The sequence below is a fragment of the Aulostomus chinensis genome, chromosome 11 (assembly GCF_037954235.1).
Source record: "Aulostomus chinensis isolate RoL2024-O1b breed Wild chromosome 11, RoL_Achi_v1.0, whole genome shotgun sequence".
NCBI lineage: Eukaryota > Metazoa > Chordata > Actinopteri > Syngnathiformes > Aulostomidae > Aulostomus > Aulostomus chinensis.
In genome coordinates, this window is record NC_141330.1 from 24,997,259 (window position 1) to 25,015,736 (window position 18,478).

Sequence of the window (18,478 nt, forward strand, 5' to 3'; positions counted from 1 at the left end):
CTCTTACCGGCTTCCGTACAGGCACCAGGAAGTCAGTTGCTGCCTGGATTTCATTCAGCACAATTTTAGTTGTTTATGCGTAGACTTCTGATACGTTTTAAATTTTTTCAAAATGCGGAAAAGGACCGAAGCTCAAGCATCGTGTAATGAACCTGTCAATCCTGGTAGAACGGTAACGCAACGTCCCCTCTGGAGAAGATTATTGACTACTGATAAATTATTTGCTAATTTTATCTGTCAGTCGATAAACGTCAACACTTTTGTCTTGGATCAAGTTAGGAACAGTGATGGATTATGTCTACAGCATATTGCTGCGTTTACATTTCCGCTAAACTTTAAAGGGAAAGTCGAGCAAAATTCCCTTTAAAGAAACACAATTTTGGTATTAACTCGTGTTTCGTACAGAGTAGTGTTCTGTAAATTACTGAAATTTTACTTTAAACGTAATGAGTAGAAATTGTTGTCAAATTCGGCATCATAGGTACTGTAATTGCCGCCCTGCTGTTGGCAACAATTTAGTTAATTACTGTAGCCGTGATTATCGAAGCCAAATTTAAGTTATTTATTGGTGATAATGAATCATGATGCCTTAACTGCAGCTTGGTTGTCATAGCTTTCTGACTGACAGTGTTCAAATAATCAGATTGCAGTATTTCAAGTGTGGGTTAGTAGGGAAAAGTTAACATTTTCCTTTTGTCTCTTAAAACTAGGTTTCAGATCACAGCAAAAATGAGGTTAAAGGCAGACTCTCCTACACCTCTGTGCTCATCAGTGCTGGAAAGTGTTTGCTTTTAATCATTGTCATCCCTCCATTCCTCAACTATGCTTCACTGCAGAGAGAAGGACAGATGCTGCTGCCCAAAGGTTCTTTAATTTAGATCTAATAAAGTCATTGTTCCTCTTTACTTTAATTTTACATCGCATGAACAGCTGTGCTGTCAGCAGGTGTTTCTATGAAGCTTCTCAAAGCCAGAAGAGATGTTTTCTGAGAGGCCTAATCTTTGTCTGTGTTCTGTTCTCTTGTACAACCAGATGGCCAAATTGTTGATGTTGGTTTGGGACAAAGGATGCATCTTTTGTGTAAAGGGCAAGGAAAACCAGTTGGTAATACAATATTAATGTTATTTATTTATTCATTTTAATCAATAAATAAAGACAGCCTATATAATTCTATCTGTTATGTCCTTGCATCATTTTTCTGTAGTCATACTGGATTCACCAACTGGAAGGTCCTCAGACATTTGGTTTCATGTCCAAGAGAGTGTTGCAACATTAACAAAGGTGAGGATGTGACACAATCACCATCTATTATATAGAATCTATTCTACAGAGCTCATTACAACTGAAAAATGAGATGAATCATGAATGACCTACACTACGCTTGACTTAGCACACTGCCATGGCTTTTGCCTTTGAGACTAAATCCACTATGTCTGTGAGTCAACTTTCTGTGGAAGCAGCTCCTACTACCATGTTTGTTTTTTTGTCAGGGGCACGTAGGGACAGTCCTGCAGAGGCTCTGCCACATCATCTCTGCTCAACAAGGACTAAGCCCAGCAGAAAGTTAGGCCTGACAGCCTGCCCCATGTTGTTTGTCTGAAATGTGACCCAAATTAGGTCACAGGCTTTTTGGGGAAGGGACAAATACATCTGGACAATGAAGTCACAACAGCAGTGGCATAAACTAACTAACCGTGCACTTTTTTTTGCTGCCTGCCTCTGTATATTTGAAACGGATATTTGAGTTTTACTTTACAATCATGCATTTTAAACCGGCTTTTAGCACCAAAGTGCTGTTTTAGCACCTGTGATTTAGAGCATGATGTTGCTTTGAAAAATCCTCTAAAACCATGGTGCTCTGTTTGTGACTCTGGGTAGGTTTGTACCTATGACAGAGTTGGACTTGGCTTCAGCAAACGGCTAATGCAGAATGAAACCACGGGAACTGAGAAAGTTTGGGGGATGTCAACGACTGGACGGTACGTATCCTGCATGTTGGCACTCATTCTGAGAGCTTGTGACATGTAACATGCAGGCTAACACTTTGGTTAGTCATGCACTAAGCTATGCACAAAGCCACACATACTGCGTTTTTTTCAAATCAGTTTTTTTTTTTAATCATGAAGTGTTTTCTGACTCAGTGGGTGGGCTGTTGTCGAGGCCTCTTACATTTGCTTGTGGTTGCTGATTGTGTAAGTTTAGGTTATTGTATATTCTATGATAAAGTAAGGGCCACTTGTTCAGAAGGACGAGTGGCTCTGGATTGTGCAGGTGAATAGTGGTCAACAGTGGGGTTCCAGCAATCAGACTCTCCATTCATGTCCACCTGAGGATGATAACAGCAGGACTTAGTGATTAGGGGTGCTCTGATCCAACTAAGCCGTGATCCAATCCGAATCGTGGGGATTGTGATCTGATTCTCAATCAATTGTTGATTTCAAATTAAAATTTTGATGAAAGAATGTATAAATCAATTCTCTACAAAGAGGGATTTCAGGGTCTACTATTGCAAATTAAGGTACGAAAGCAGAATGAAGTGTATAACATGGACATTCACATTGTAATTTTTATATTTAAGTAAAAAGTCCAAACAGTGAAAGTGACATAAGAATGTGTGGCTACTGCTGTCCAAGCGTCACAAGTAAAAGCTACTCTGGATGCTTCGCTAAAGTTTTTTTTGTTTTTTGGACCTTTGGTAAAGTTGTGGCACCTCGGGCTCAGTAAAGTACTTGTGGTGTGGCATGTTATATCTCGGCTCAGCGGCTTTTATCAGAAACCTCAATCCTCTTTCTTCAACAACGTCGTACGGGGCCGTTGTGTGTTGCAATGAAACAAGCGACAGCCTGATTAAATTTATCGATCAATATGGAAATCATGCAGCTTAAATTCAGGGATAATCCAGATTCTAATATTTTTGACCACATTTTTGTTTTTCGATTTAACACCTGCAAACTAATGCTGCTTTAATTAGCATCAGTTGTAGTGTCAGTTATTGCCCAGTAGTTGAATACTGATACCTTATTTGAAGAGGGTAAACAAGACAAACATGGGGCCATCTAACCAGCAGGATGTCAGCATTGTGAATGTGAGGATGTTAGCATGATGTTAGCATGAAGCTCAAAGCGATATGTGACTAAGAATTGTCTCAAAGTTATTGGTTTAGCTGGATGTGGACAGATTTCTTAAGATGTTTCAAAATTGTTGCACATTAAAATATTGTGGTCATAATTTTTCAATATTCTATAGTATACTGATAACTGCAGCAGCTGGTATTCAGCTGTGTTTTCTGTCGGGCATTATTCTCCTCTCCCATTTCCCTGTGCAAGTTTCTGGTTTGGACTCTGAATATACCAGCCAGCAGAGAGTGATGTGATGCCTCTTCTTCCTCTGCATCGCCCTGATTAATACCACCGTGGGACTGGGCTGTAATCTTCTCGTCTCTGACACTGTAACGTGTTTGTTGAGCCTTAAATCTGCCAAGTAGGCGTGACTCACCTAGGGTCAGCAATCTAGTTTACCTTGGCATCCAGCCCAGAGAGTGGGAGGCTGCTTATTTGAGATGCAAGCAATCAATTTTCCACAATTCAATATCTCTGGGGGTTTGATGACTACTTTACCTTAACCCTGTCATTCTTGAGAAATCGCCGCACATCGGTACGATGCCTCGGATTTGATGCATTAGTGCAAGATACCAGGCAAGCTGATGATTTAAGTTTGGGCTTCATTAGGGTTTTTTATTTTTATTTTTATGGCATTATTGAAAGGAGTTCAAATGGAAAACTATTAAATTGGAGAACTTCAACTTTCTTATATGGGTTTTTGATTCCCTCTTCTGTTATTTTGGTTTCTTTATAACTAATCTCCAGTTGTTTACAAACCTTCTATTGGCAGATTAGAGAGTGATGTGTTTTGATATTCATATTTCATGGAGTATTCCTTGTAGGGGAAGGGTAAAATACCAATACTGCAATATATCGTGATACAATATTGATACACTGATGTCAAAAATCTCGATTTTTTTTTTGTTGCTTTTATTTATCATTTCGACAAGTTGCACTGTGTGTGTGTGTGTGTGTGTGTGTGTGTGTATGTGCGCCCGAGGTTCTAAATTAAGCCAAGTATTTCCTCTTCACAGATATCGTGATGTATCATGTATCATTGAATTGTCTTGCAATACATAGAACTAACAATACATCCATGATGTTATCATGCTCAACATATTGTGATAGTATTGTGAGGTACTCTGATTGCCACCACTAATTCCGAGGCCCACCTAGCTGAATAAATCAAGCCTCTGGCCCAGTTTGCATATGACCTGGTTTTGTCACTTGCAAACTGGGCCAGGAGGTTGATTTATATGAGTTGTGTTGTCTTCCAGGATGGTGGACGACCTACACAGACTCTTGCTGGCTGCTGGGATAGCCAGTCCCTTCATCCTGGTGGGCTCTGAGCTCGGATCCCTCAACAGCAGGTTCTACAGCCACATTCATGATGTGTAAGTCTCTTGAAAACAAATGAAGACCGTTATGTGATCCTTTTAATGGTAGCAACTAATGCATTACATCAGTTCCTTTGTGAAATGACCTCAGCTTAATTCAGTCTCTTCAAAATGATTTCTGGAGCAGGCAATCAGGTATCATCCAGGTTATCTTTGCTTGTGTTTCCTTCAAAGACTCCAAAGCAGAGAACATTAGAGAACTTACCCTAAAATTCATTGTCTCTGTTCATCCCCATTGAAAGTTATCCTAACATCAGCAGACAGGATGCAGTCGAAGCCTTCAATTTAAAAGAGACAGTGTTACAAAAGCATTTCACAAGACTTCTAATTTGTAACAGGCTCCCCAGAATACTAGTTGTCCACATCAGACAAATGTGGAGGAGAATTGAATGATGTGTAGACTATTGATGGGGGATTGGTTCCCTGCTGTTGCTGGAATTACACACTCGTGATTGGAAAAGTTCTTCCTTGAATCTGAGAGGACTTGAAATAAGGAAAACTCCAGCCCAGAGACCTGATCTGAACTCCATCGAGAATATCTGCAGGATCACTGGTGACAAAGTTATGGAAGAGACAGGAAGAGTGGAGCAAGATCAAACCAGGGCAGTGTGAGAAATTGATGTCATCCTGTGGGTGCAGATGTGCTGAAGTCTTCACTTCTTACATATTTTTGAAATCTGTAACTGTCAAAAGAAAAAAAAAAGTAAGCTTAAAAAGCTTAAAGCTTAAAAAGAGGGAGGGTTATTTTAACTCCTATAAAATTCAGAAATTCAGTTGAATTGAGAGCTGTTAGTGTGTATTAAGCCTATTACTATTAGTGTTTGTATGCTTCATTCACCTAAGAATTAAAAGGGTGTGTGTCTGCCACCTTGAAACTGGGGATCCTGAACTGACAAGGTTAGGACCCCCTGCCCTAACTGAGCCCATACTTGCGTATAGTTTACAGAGCTAGGGCCATACACTTAAGTATTGAATGGTGTTTGTCCATTTAATCCCATGGCTTTTTCATTATTCTCGAATGAGAAGTGCCATGTAAGTGTTTACTTCATGCATTCAAACAATAAAAGGTTGTGTAGCAGGTTTTAAAATTGTTTGGAAATACGTTGAATCACTGATCTGTGTTATCTTGTCTGTATTCTTCCAAATCAACTCAATAAAGAAACATTGTTCAGCAAAACACACACACACACACACACACACACACACACACACACACACACACACACACAAAAGTTGCACAACATTGTGATATAAATAAATATACCATGGAGAAAGATGTCTTCCAAGGCAAAAGTGTGGCTCATTGATGTTTTCAGGTTTATAAGATCAATACGTTATGTTGAGCTTGACTACATAAGCTATACGTCTTCGTAGGATCAATTCAGTTTTAGTTCATTCCCTGCATGAGAGTTGTTAACAATAAAATTTATGAAATACCACCAACCTCACGTTTTATCCGTCTCACAAATCAAATCTTAAAATTGTTTTATAGTGTAGTGCTTCATCATCTCCCATAGCACAGCCATCTTGGAGACAAAGAATTGGATTGGAATGAAAGATTTAGCATTTAACCAGGCACTCTGTTGCTACCATCACTGAAGAGAAAATTAACTAGTGGTGAGTGCATGACACTCGTCCAAATAGAACTGTTGCCTTGGGATCTGGTGTTCCAGAGGTCATCTGTCTATGAGGACAGACAATTCCACAAAAGGGCAGATTGGGTGACACTATCCATCTCACACTCATTATGGCCCAGAAGGGTTAAGTGGACAAGAGCAGTTAATGAGTCTTACCTCATCTAAAAATGTGTGCATGTGTGTCCTCTCCCTGTCCTCAGGCAAGTGACAGACCTGGTGCTGATTGATCCCATCCCAGAAGATGTGTTTGAGGAGGACCAGTGGAAAGAGTACTGGTGAGTGGAAAGTAGAATTCTGAGGTGAAGGCATGGCAGAGGAGAAGAGGAGATGGAGAGGTACTAAACAGAAACTGGTGAGGGATGTGACAAAGTCGAATGGATGAGAGGAAGGGACAGGGTGTGGAAAGGAGCGAAGGCGGTTAGGAGCTCTGAGGGGGGAGAGAGAAGCAGATAAAAAGGGAGAAGCTGGGAGGAGGGGAAGAAAAAAAGGCAAATGTAATAGGAAAAAGACTCGATTAGGGGTGGGCAGGTAGAAGGAGCCAGTGTGTTCCTTGAGTCAAATTCCAAGCAAGTTCATTACTGGCTTTTTAGGGGGAGAATAGTTGGTTATCTTTGCTGTTTGTGGCTCATTAGCTTGATTCATAGGAGACCAAAGAAACTAATTTGCCGGTCGCGCTCCTTTAGCATGAAACAGATGAGGAAAATGAGGGGTGTGATGGTGGTTGGGACTGACTGACTGACAAAAAGTGTAATAAGACTTTAATCCTCCGGGCAAGATATATATCATTGTTCCAGCATTTATCTCATTATGTAATAATTATCATATAGGGGGGGCATCTGGTTATAATGAGAGAAGTTGCAGGGGAGGACTAATGGTTTAAGTGTTTGTTATGCAACACTAACAGTACCTAAGAGTGTTTGCAGGTTTAGCAAACCTTGTCTAATCATTAAAAGGTATCTCAATGCCAAAGACATGATAATCAATCAGATATATAATGAAGTAAATCATGCTAAGCTTTACACATCATAGCATAGCAGCATAGTGGCAACGATAACATTAGAAGCAGACCTTGGGTGTGTAGCATTCTGGTTCTGCTTGAGGGTTCTTCCAGCTCTTCCTGATCTATTTGTAAAGTGCCCTGAGATTATGTTTAGCTTGGTGCTATGTAATTAAAATGTTAATAAAATGATGAGCAGAGCACATCAAAAGGCTTTTTTTTTAATCACTTGAACAACCAATAGATGCAGTGTAGTTTTTTTTTGTTTGGTAATAAGTCTGTTTAATGAGACATTTTGATCCATAGCCTTGATCAACTGCCAAGACTCTTTTAATGTTAAAAAGTGATTCATAGATGATCTGGGCAAGCTAGTGCCTCATAATTGGCAGCATAATAACAGAAAGCATGGGTCCTTTACTGTAGATTGGTGCTGGACGCCGTCCTAAAACCTGAATGTACATTAGCATTTTGAACATCCAGTTCCCTTGTCTCAAGGGTAATGAATTTTTTGAACGGGTTGTCAGTTGAATGCCTGAAATAAGGTGGTTCACATTAACTAAATAAATTTTATTGTTTTGTTCTACATGTCACTCAATACCCACAAGTTCTGAAATGTTTATTATGCCTTAAAAACGGTGGTTGCTGACATTTCAGATTCTCAAAGTACAAGCTGACTTATCTTCTAGCACTCACCTATGGGCACAAGTTCGGGGTTGTAACTGACAGAAGAGGACCACTAATAGAAATGTTTTAAACTATGGTATTGTGGCAGGCCTGCACCGCTGCTGCCTCATACTACGTTGTCTCATTAATACAGAGTTAAAGTCCTCATGAAAAGAAAATATATTTTACCAGGTTTAATCCTGTAACCCTGTGTTAAGTGTTCATGTAGATTTTGCTATGCCAAATATATGTAGAAAATTAGTATCAGAGTGTTTTTCCAGTAAAAAAACTCCCCAAACAAACAAAAACCCATTCAAACGTTTGAAGACTCATCCTGCACCCAGGGGCGTGTGCTTTCTTGGATGTTTATGCGCCTTCCCTGTGATGCATGATACATGATGCACTGCAGCCCAAAAAGAAACCCCAAAAAGCGGTGGATGAATTTCAACATGGATGAAGTGTCACCTAATCCCAGTGAAACAAGTCTTTTCACCAGAGAACTGGATTGATTTTATTGATGACATTTTAAATGTCTGGAGGAGCCACACCGTTGAATTGCTTGCATCTACCAGTCAAATAAGGCTAAACTGGAGGTAGTTTGCTCTTGCTGTTGTAAAACTGCAGGTAAATGGTTTTCAGCATCACATAACCTCTGGAAAATGACTAGTTTCCCTTTCAGTATTCGATCCATTTTGTCTGACACCATTTGGAAAGTATAGAAGAACTTCACCATGACATTATTTATAGGGAAAGTTGCCACTTCAGCTAGCACAAGCGGTGTATATTCCCTACCATGGAGTGGATGCTGAGCACATTCAGTGTCTAGGCTAGGCTAAAACAACATTTCTGTTTTACCAATTCCTTTCTGTGTAGCTTTAGTTAGGGTTATGCTTGGGCTCATGGTGTAATGGGAAAATTAAATACTCTCTCAAGTTTTAGGTTTCTTGTAGACTGTATTTTCCTGAATTATCTGTATTTTGGTGTATTAATCCCCTCGAGTGCCTACTGCAGTGAAGCATCCTGTCACCGTGATGCCTCACAGTGGGGATGCTGTGTTAACAAGGACTTCTTATGCCAAACATTGTTTGTACTATGCTTTACTGAGTTTTGGTCTCATCAGACCACAGGCAAATCCTCCAGCTGACTTCAGAGTCTTTTGCATTCTTTTTGGCAAACTCTATTGGAGTTTTTGTTTCTGTCCCTCAAAGCTGCAACTGGTGAAGTACCCAGGTTTCTGCGGTTGTATCAGGCCTTGAAGCATCAAAGCGAGCATTTCTCGTCCCCTCACACTCTCTGTTCTTGACTTCAACTATCTCCCGGTAAATTTATATATCATCACATTCTGAAAATAATTGCCTAAGTCATTTTTTGACAAAAATGATTTCTTTTTGCCTGAATCAATTCCTTATGATGTTTTGTCTCCAGTTTTTTTGTGTTTCCTGAAAAACTTGGAAAAAAATGACTTAGGCAGTTATTTTAAGAAGGCGACGCTATATACATGGATTTAGAGGGATATTCAGTGTTCGGAAATTTTCTTCTGTCAATCCACTGGCTTGTGTTTTTCAGTCAGCTTTTTGTGGAGCTACTTGAGGTGTTCATGTTGTCATTTCTGAGGCTTTACCACAGTACTGATGAAAATAGAGGTTTATTTTAACTGCTCCAGCTTACTAATTTTGTCAAACCAACTTGCTCACAATCTTTCACGGTGGCGCAGGACTGTAAGTGTTATTGTTTGCTTGTTTTTAACTTTGAAATGTCCGTGGATTCCTGATCATATGACCAGATAAAGAGGATTTGTATTGTACCGGATGATGTGCTTTAGATTGTGTAAATAGCCATTTTTGCTGTTGTTTTGTGGCAGTAGCTATTGTTAGCTGCTAGTTATCATAAGCTGTTGCTAAAAGAAAAAAACATGGCTGGCTCGTTCTGCATTGTAACAATAAAGTAATGTAGCAGGAAAAAAAAAACATCTTTGTGAGCTCAAGACATCTACTTGTGAGAACTTGAAAGGCAAAAAGCATTTTTAGGGTCTAAGTATTGCAAATAATACTATTAATCGAAACCTTAAAGGTCCATTTTTATAGGTACAGTATTTGTGAAAAAAGTGCTCTCTGGAATCATTAAAGAGGAGTTAGTATGTGCTCAGATATGACAGAATCTAATTTTCACCATGATTCTAGGACTAAGAGCATCTGCAGATCTGTCAGCTAGCCGGTTATATAAGCATGAGTCAAGTCCAATAGGAAATGTATCCCTGGAAATGGCCTAATTTGTACATGGCACATAGTGGAGCAGCACCATTTATAAGACGTATGTCTTTTGAGTAATAGCCATTCATTTCAATGAGTACATGGCAGTATGGCTCCAATCCAATTACTGTGTAGGGAAGCAATGGAGAAAGGAAATGAACCAAAGATTTACATTGACTCTGTTGTATTTCCATTGAAGAGTGAAAATGAAGCCGGAGCAGGAATGTGATATACAGAAAGAAGACATAAGACTAGCAGCACAACTCATGCATCAGCCTCCCACCGCTGTTGGCGTCCTTCTACTTGCTTGTCTTCCTTCCTTTCCTCTCATGTGTTGGAGCTGGCGTGTTCTTCTTTTTCAGATATGGGTTTATTAGCTGTTGGACATCTTATTGTGTTTCATACACAAGATAAGTAATGCAGAAGGGAGCGGGCCTGCACCTGAGCAGGATTGTGTGGAGACCGTATCAGCTTTGCACTGGGACTGAAGGATTTACACATCAAAGACCTGCTCATTAACCGAGAATCACTCCCAAAATTAGTTCTGTTACATCCTACAAAATGAATCGACACCATCTCCAGAGAAAAGTATTTCTGTCCTTGTGTGCGTGTGTGTGTGTGTGTGTAGGTGTTTGCATGTGTGATTTCACTTAGGTGCACTTTTTTTAAGGGATCAACTTTTTTTTTGTTTAGGATTTCTTTTCTGCAGACTTCACAGCACGTCTCATTTCCTCCCCGAAAAGATAATGTTTCCTGATGAGAAACCAAGCAGCGCGCCGAGCATCAAAGATTAGCACAAGCTGGGTGTACGTCTGGACAAATTGCATTCAGGACAAGAGGCAGTGGTTTGAGACACACGGCACTGTCATTCTCTGATACAGCAGCTCAGTGAGAACTTTGGATTTCCCCACTTGAGGACAAACTGCTTTTTCAAAGCAACAAGGGGTTGTCAGTCGAAAGATGGCAGGAACAACATCCAAAAAAGAATAACTGCCTTAGAAATCAAAGAGAACCTTTTATGCCTGTCCTCCTCTCTGTCTGTTCCATAAACATAACCGAAGTTTGTTTTGGGTTTTTTTTTTAATTAGGTAAACTTGTATAAGTAATCCCTGTAAACCTGAGGATTCACACTGGTCTTGCGCCTCGTTTTCACTTACAGATGTCAGGTGTCTGTAATTTCATATGTACAGGGAGTATGCCCTTGGAAGGCAAGAGAAAAATGTATTCAGTAGCTTGGGGTAGGAGACTAGTTTCATCTACACTTGATTGTTGAATGAGGGCCTCTGTCTTGTTATTTTAAATGATTGCAGACCAAGTTTGATGGGTTTTTTTTTATGTAGGGACGCTAACAATTCCCATCTACCACCATTCATTGCGCTATGCTAACTAGCTGTCAGTTGGACAGTTGGGCCTTAGCTCCCTAATTTAGGCACAGAGGAGAGAGGGGATATCTGTCTTCCTTTCTGGCTCGGGAACGATTGACAGTCAGCATTTGTTCCAAAAAGTTGCTGTGTTCCTTTAATGAGAGCACTGCTTGCCTCAGAGAGAGGATAAAGGGAGAGGCTGCAGAAAGGGCCAGTATAAGATCAATAAGAACTTTTTTTAACAGTAAATCGTGCAAAGTTACTCCAGTAGAGTCACGGATTCAGAATTTAGAGCAAGAAATGAGCACAACTGGTATGCACATTAAACCTCTAGGTTTTATTCCTTATTAATTATTGCACTGTTTGTAGTTAACATGCTTGTAAGGCTCTTAGGAATGGCCATCACTGGAGAGAGATTCCTGCTGGAATCAGACAAATGCCATCACAGGGTATGAATGTCAATTAAGCAATTACACTGATAATTCTCTAATTTTGTGTCTTGATGAAGTAATTTAGCTGTTTGTGCGTTCATGCTCTTGTACATGTCTCTGCTCAGCCGTGTGTGTGTGTGTGTGTGTGTGTGTGTGTGTGTGTGTGTGTGTGTGTTAGTGTGTGAGGACTACAAAACTAATTTACCCCGCAGGGAATTTATTTGCTAAGAGAGCAGAAACAGTGGGGAATATTCTCATCTAATGGGATGGTCCTTACAATTTAATGAATGCTGATTGATTGGCACATTCTCCCTTTAAATGCACTATTACTGTGTTTAGTGCAAGTCAGTCCTCACAGGAACAGCACAAGAAAGCCTCTTCATCTTCTCATCCCTTCTGTCCGCCTTGCATTTCTGTTAGCCCATTGTCATCTTTTCGTTTTTCTTCTTGTGATGATTACTTGAATCAATTGTTTTTGATGCTGAGACATCGTGTGTGTGTGGTTAGGGTGTGTTTTTAGGTGTGTAACTGCATAAATCCACAGCATATTGGCTTTCTCCGCTCTTTTTATGGTTGTGTCAATACCCGATGCATGTAAGTGTCTGGTGGGGGAGTGTGTGAGCTGATTCTCAAAGTGTGTGACCAACAGCTGTGGCCACAGACTTGACAGTAATGCACTCGTCAAAGCCTGAGCACAAACACGCTTTGACATTCACACACGTATATACTGTATGTTCCCACTCTGCACAGACTCCCCCATTCAGTAACGCAGTATTCAGTCACCTGCACACTTTACTGAAGTATGTAGAGAGAGAGAGAAAATGATGTGTTTTGTGTCTCACCTGGAGCTGTGAACTCTGACAGGTTGTCAGTCTTAGAGCTGCAGCATTTTGTTTGATTAGTAAACTAGACAGGGTTTGAAATGATGAAGAGACCATGAGCGAGGAGACGAGCAATCTCTTCTCCTGTTCTTTTCTCTTCTCTTCTAAGGGAGTGTCATGGTATTATTAACACGCTAAGTGGCTGTATGTAATCTTGGACGGTTTCCTTATTCTCTGTCTCTTGTCTTTATTGGTAAACAGAAGCAGTCAGTGATGACATAGTCAGTCTCCCCCTCCGAGCTCATACTCTTACACTGCAATCAATAACCCACTGAAGCACAGCCCTGCTCAAAACCCCTCCGGGGATCTTTGGCAGCGATTGGCAGCAATCACTCAGCCATAGACTGATGGATAGATGGATGGGAGACTGGAGAGAGAGAAGCAGAGAGCAGTTGGAAAGCAGGGAGAAGAATTAAGTAGCAGAAGGTGGTGCAGCCTGACTGTAGCAAGACACAGAGACTAATGATTGATTTAAATGATAAACTAAGTACAAAAATATTCATGCTTGCACAAAACAGTCACAGAAAATGAGGTTCAAAGAAAATTAGTCTTTCAACTATCACTAGAAAATGAATTTCAAATGTAGAGAACACGCGTTCAGCATGACACCGTCTGATAGATAAACTAGACAGCACTCACAGAGCACACACTTAAGGCGAGGTGAACTCTTGACCCCTCGAACTTTCATGTTCATGTTAAAGTTGAACCAGGTCCTCATTCTCCCGCACCTGTCAGTGTGTGTGGTGCTTCTGTAAAGCGATAGGGAGATGAAACCTGATCATATTTGGACTTCCTACATCCCCTAGGTGGAGCTAGAGAGCACATAACATTGCTGTACATCATGTCAAGACAACAGATATTGATATAACTATATACACAGTGAGGGTGTAGATGTCCTCCATGAGGACTCTCATCAAACACAGAGTTTGGAAAACATCTGACCTTGTGCAGTCCGGTTACAACAGCTTTGTGTTTTCTGGCAAAAAATGTAATGTCTTAACATGGCAGCAGCTTCTAAAAAACTCAATTTTCACAATAACCGATTACCAAGTTATTTATTCCTTCCCATCCAAATTTAAGAAGAGTCCACTTCACCCAGTGATGCATGATTAAATGAAAAAACTGTTTAGTTTCCTGTTCCCACAAGGTGGCGCAATGACTGATCTGCCCCAAAATTTAATAGGTTTTGCTTGGCTCATACTACAGCCCTCCACCATGTTTGGGGACAATTGGCCTTGTAGTTTTTGTGTAATCTTGCTGACTGACTGACATAACAACAAACAGGCAGATGCAAATGAAAACATGACTTCCTCGGTGGAGGCAATAAGAACTTGAACTAAGTTTTAGCTAACGATGCAGTTACACTCCACATACAGTACGTGCACACTGCTTTATCGGACCCTCCAGGCTCACACAGTGTGTAGTTCATTATTCTTTATACTGGGGTTCTGTAATGGCTCCCGCTGGGTTCACCTCGTCAGTCAGTCCTTCCCTCACTTAGCTGACCCCCTCCCCCCATACACCGACACTCAGATCAGTCAGGAATACCAATTAATTGTAATTAGAGCCACTGTAAGCGTAACTATTGCTGTCGTGCATCACTAATGAAGGCCCCTGTATATAGACACCCCAGTGTAATCTATAGTATGGATGCGGGAAGGAAGGGCTGAGAGCTACTAGGGAATGATGGAGCCTGAGGTCTGCTATGGTGCAAGACTGACACCTTGTGCTCATTGTGGGTATTACACCTCAGAGTTGCGGTTCTTTCCAATTTACCGTGTTATATGACAGTACTCCATGAAACACTTTCAGTTCTGTCAAAAAAGGAGAGAAAAGATAAAGCTGTTTCTGTGGTTCTGTGATTCTCAGCTTCCAGAACCTCCATAAAACTAATGAGCATATAATCATCCCCAGTGGGAGGAAAGTGTCCCATAACTATTTCCCTTTTCAGTCAAATTTCTGTTCTAAAACTCGATATTACAAATCAGGATTCGATTTGAGTGCCTTACAATCTAAACAAAATTCACCTATAGTTTCCTCTGTCCTTATACCTTTGATCCAGTCGAGGAAAAACTTCCTAAAGCTCTTTTTAAAACTGTGGAAAAAAGGCAGAACCCTGAGGGGGTCTCACAGAGGTGAGGTCCGTTCTAAGCATAGACAGCCATGCAGTAGATGCAGCAACTACAGGGTTTTTGATCACTGATATAAAGATCTACACAATAAATCCATGACATAGGTAGAACTCTTCCAATTACATTGAAGATGACAGGATTGGTTCGGTGCTCTTGTACTCGTGTTGAAGTATCCACGAGCCAGACTGAACCCCAAATTCCTCAAAAGACCAACATTTTTGGACCATAATTTACTATATTTTGGTATTCAGGTATTGTGATGTCATGTAGAACTAGGAGTTCGATGGCAACCTTGAAGAGTTCATGTTGTGTTAAGCAATATTGATTTGAATAAGTCATCAAAGATTAAAACCCTATTGTGTTAGCCAAGAGCCTTGTTGTGTATCTGCCTTCATCAGTCCTCTTCCTCTTGAAGCCTTTGGATGTAAAACATGTTCCGTTTGTGTAGTAGTTGAGCCTCATGTAATAGTCTGTGTTTAAATGTTCTCTGCTCATTGTAATAGTTGGCAGAAGCTCGTGTAATAGTTCATGTTTTGCGTGTGAGCAGGCTCTCAGGTAACAGAGGCCCTGCATATGAAATGAGATGGTAATGAGGAGGAGGGGAGTCTTATCACTACAGGGCCAAATTCCGACAGTGAATTGCGCAGTTGTAACAAAAGTAACAGAGCGTCCATTCAGCCTGCACTAATCCAGATGGGAAAGTCAAACAGCAGAAAGTCCACGGCACAAACTCATTTCATCACTTTATTAATTTAGATATTGCCTCCCCGCTCCTGTGGGGAGGGAAAAAAAAGAGCCCCTCTGAAATGACCAACATCGGTGAGGCGTTTTGCTCTACATGGTTCCCCCACTTCGTCTGCTCCTGTTATCTGTTTAATTCATCCCGCCAATCTTGGCTGTCTTTACCCACTAAATTTCCCTTTGACACGCATGCCTTGCTTCGCATAATCCTCACTCCGGGGCAGAATTAAAAATGGGGTGGGTGGGGGTGGGGGGGGTAGGACAGGTGGCTGGAGAATCCTTGAAATAATGTTCAATGCCAGACCCAGGAATGATTTGACCAGATTCGAACTGGGGGGCTGATAGCAAAAGTTTTTTTTCGTCTTTATTTTTTGGAATCAAGGGGTAAGAAAAGGGTGACAGGTGGAAAATGTGCAGAGGCTGAGCACATCCCTAAGAGTCAGGTGGAAGAGTCAGTTCTAAATTGCACTGCCAGAATGACTTCGGGGGAAACTGTGGCAAAGAAGATGAAAATGTCAAAGTGTCACTCTCCACAGGTTGGATTTGAAAAGTTTTCTGTCCATGAAAGACTGGAAATTAGAATAGTCAACCTGTTTCTTTCGCCCTTTTTGCCTGCATCCATTATTGACACGATGGGGACTGTTTCTTGCTGAACAAGCCATCCTCAGCGGCTTCTATCAGCCTCATCTGACCAATCAGTGGTGACACGCTTTGCCCGAACAGCTTGATATGTCAAGCTACTGATCTTTGGCTAGTGACATCAACAACAGGTAAAATTGGCTATTTTACCCCAGAAATGTGCCTGTCTGTGATGTGGGTTTGATATGGGGAGAATCATGGCGGCGAAGGCAGTGTTGAAGCCTGCCCACCTGTTGTAGAATGCAGTACACTGTGACTCGTACTGTTGAGATTTGATTACAACTCAAGTATTATCAAATTTAATGTTTTAATCGAGTTGCTTTATAGGCAGTTTTGGCATTTTAGCGACTGAACAACACTGGTCATTTTTGAAGCAAGAATGCCAAATATTTCCACTCCACCTCCACTTTCCATTCTTGAGGATTTGTTGCTTGTATCCCTATCATATGACTGTATGTTTTATAGTACTGTCTTTAGATTGATCATAAGACAAAACAAATAAATTGAAAGATTGTTTTTTTGGGCGGGCAGCACGGTGGTGCAGTGGTCAGCACTGTCACCTCACAGCAAAAAAGTTCCAGCTTCCAGTCCCGGCTGGAGCATGGGATCTTTCTGTGTGAGTCTCCATGTTCTCCCTGTTCCTGCTGGGTTCTCTCTGGTACTCCAGCTTCCTCCACAGTCCAAAGACATCAAGAGGGGACCAGGTTAATCCAGACTCTAAATTGACCGTAGGCGTGGCTGTGAGAGCCAATGGTTGTCTGTCTACATGTGTTGGCCCTGCCATGGACTGGTGACCCATCCAGGGTGAACCCCACCTCTCACCCCAAGGCTTCTGGGATAGGCTCCACCCCCCTGTGACCCTTAACAGGATAAGCAGTAGAAAATGATTGATTGGATTGATGGACTTTTGGGCAGCAAAAATAAGCATGTAAGCAACTAAATATTCAATGATTAAATGTACTCAATGCTGAATAATGTTGAATTTTAAATACAAGTGCATTGAGAGCATTGATATATTTTGATTCTAAAAATCATCCATTTGAAACCTACCCTTACATTTTAAATAAATTCTTTACATTTTAGAACAATTCATTATATTTTAGATCAGTTAAGGTTGGGTAATGTAATTTTATTTTTGTGGATTATGGCTTTGATTTTCTACTTGAATTTTTAAAATCCTTTAATCAAGATTTCGTTGCAGCATTGTATTCCATGTATCATGTGTAGACGAATCAGCTTTAATAATGACGTTAGTTACCTGTACGTGTTAGCACCTCTACCCCAGGACAGCTGAAGTAGCGTGCCGCAAGCTCCTATTTCTTGTCAGTTTGTTTTCCATATTTAAATGTCTTAGAGGTTCATTCTCATAGATGAATGGAAATGATCAGACCTGGAATCTGGACTGCTGGAGGTCTGTCCCAGATCGGGAGTAAGACAGGGCCGAGTGTCTCCTGCTACTTGGGGGATGATTTACGGTGTGTTGGCAGCATTTAGGGGCAGGCTGTACCGCATGGTACGGCAGGAAGCGCATGGCACTATTGACTGGGCTCCACAGGCTGAGACCAGCCAATTCAGAGCACCAGTGAGCCGAGACCGATTAGGCCTCCTGAGTTACAAAATCACAGAGCTCTTCTTCTTTCATCTGCCAAAAGAAGAGGATTTCTCATTCCCAGGCAAATGTTTCTCAAAGAAAGTTTGGGATTTCAGGTTGAAAAAGACTCGCACGCCACAAAACTAACTATGAACTATGGATAACTTGATATGTTTGCAGCGTGATAATTACTTTAAACGCTACAGGAAAACAAGTGACGAAATCTGCAGTAATCACTGCCCTTGGAATTTACTATCATTTAAATGAATTTGCGAAGTAAAGGGTGTACTGCGATACTTTAATTTCCCTCTTCTGTACAGTTCTTTGGAGCTTAATTTGTCTTTTACAGCATGAAAACCTCTTCTCAACTTTATCAGGAGGAGCATTAGCACCAGGTGGTAGGCTTCTTTGAAAAGCTGAAGTAAAAATATTGGCTCGCCATTCTCAAGCAATTTTCTGTGGCCCACCCTAATCACCCAAAATAATCCAAAGGTTTGAATGATCCATTTCCCCTGATTATTACATATAGATTGTTGATGGCTGGGCGGCTTGTATGGTTTCAGGGCCTCATTTATTTTCAGAGTAGCAGATACACAGTAGTCTAGTCTCACACCTATAAACACGAGCAATAGATGCACATTTGCATGTTGAGGTT

General features: G+C 40.9%; 1 protein-coding gene across 1 annotated transcript in view; it reads left to right on the top strand.

The window, feature by feature from the left end:
• Positions 1-18,478, top strand: part of LOC147253840 (uncharacterized) — a 26,164-nt gene continuing 7,686 nt past the window's right edge. The window contains exons 1-7 of the mRNA XM_086219162.1: positions 1-172; positions 711-864; positions 1,033-1,104; positions 1,205-1,281; positions 1,879-1,979; positions 4,379-4,495; positions 6,336-6,410. Coding sequence (XP_086075288.1) covers positions 113-172; positions 711-864; positions 1,033-1,104; positions 1,205-1,281; positions 1,879-1,979; positions 4,379-4,495; positions 6,336-6,410 — 656 coding nt within the window. The 5' untranslated portion in view covers positions 1-112. The remainder of the gene's footprint in view (positions 173-710; positions 865-1,032; positions 1,105-1,204; positions 1,282-1,878; positions 1,980-4,378; positions 4,496-6,335; positions 6,411-18,478) is intronic.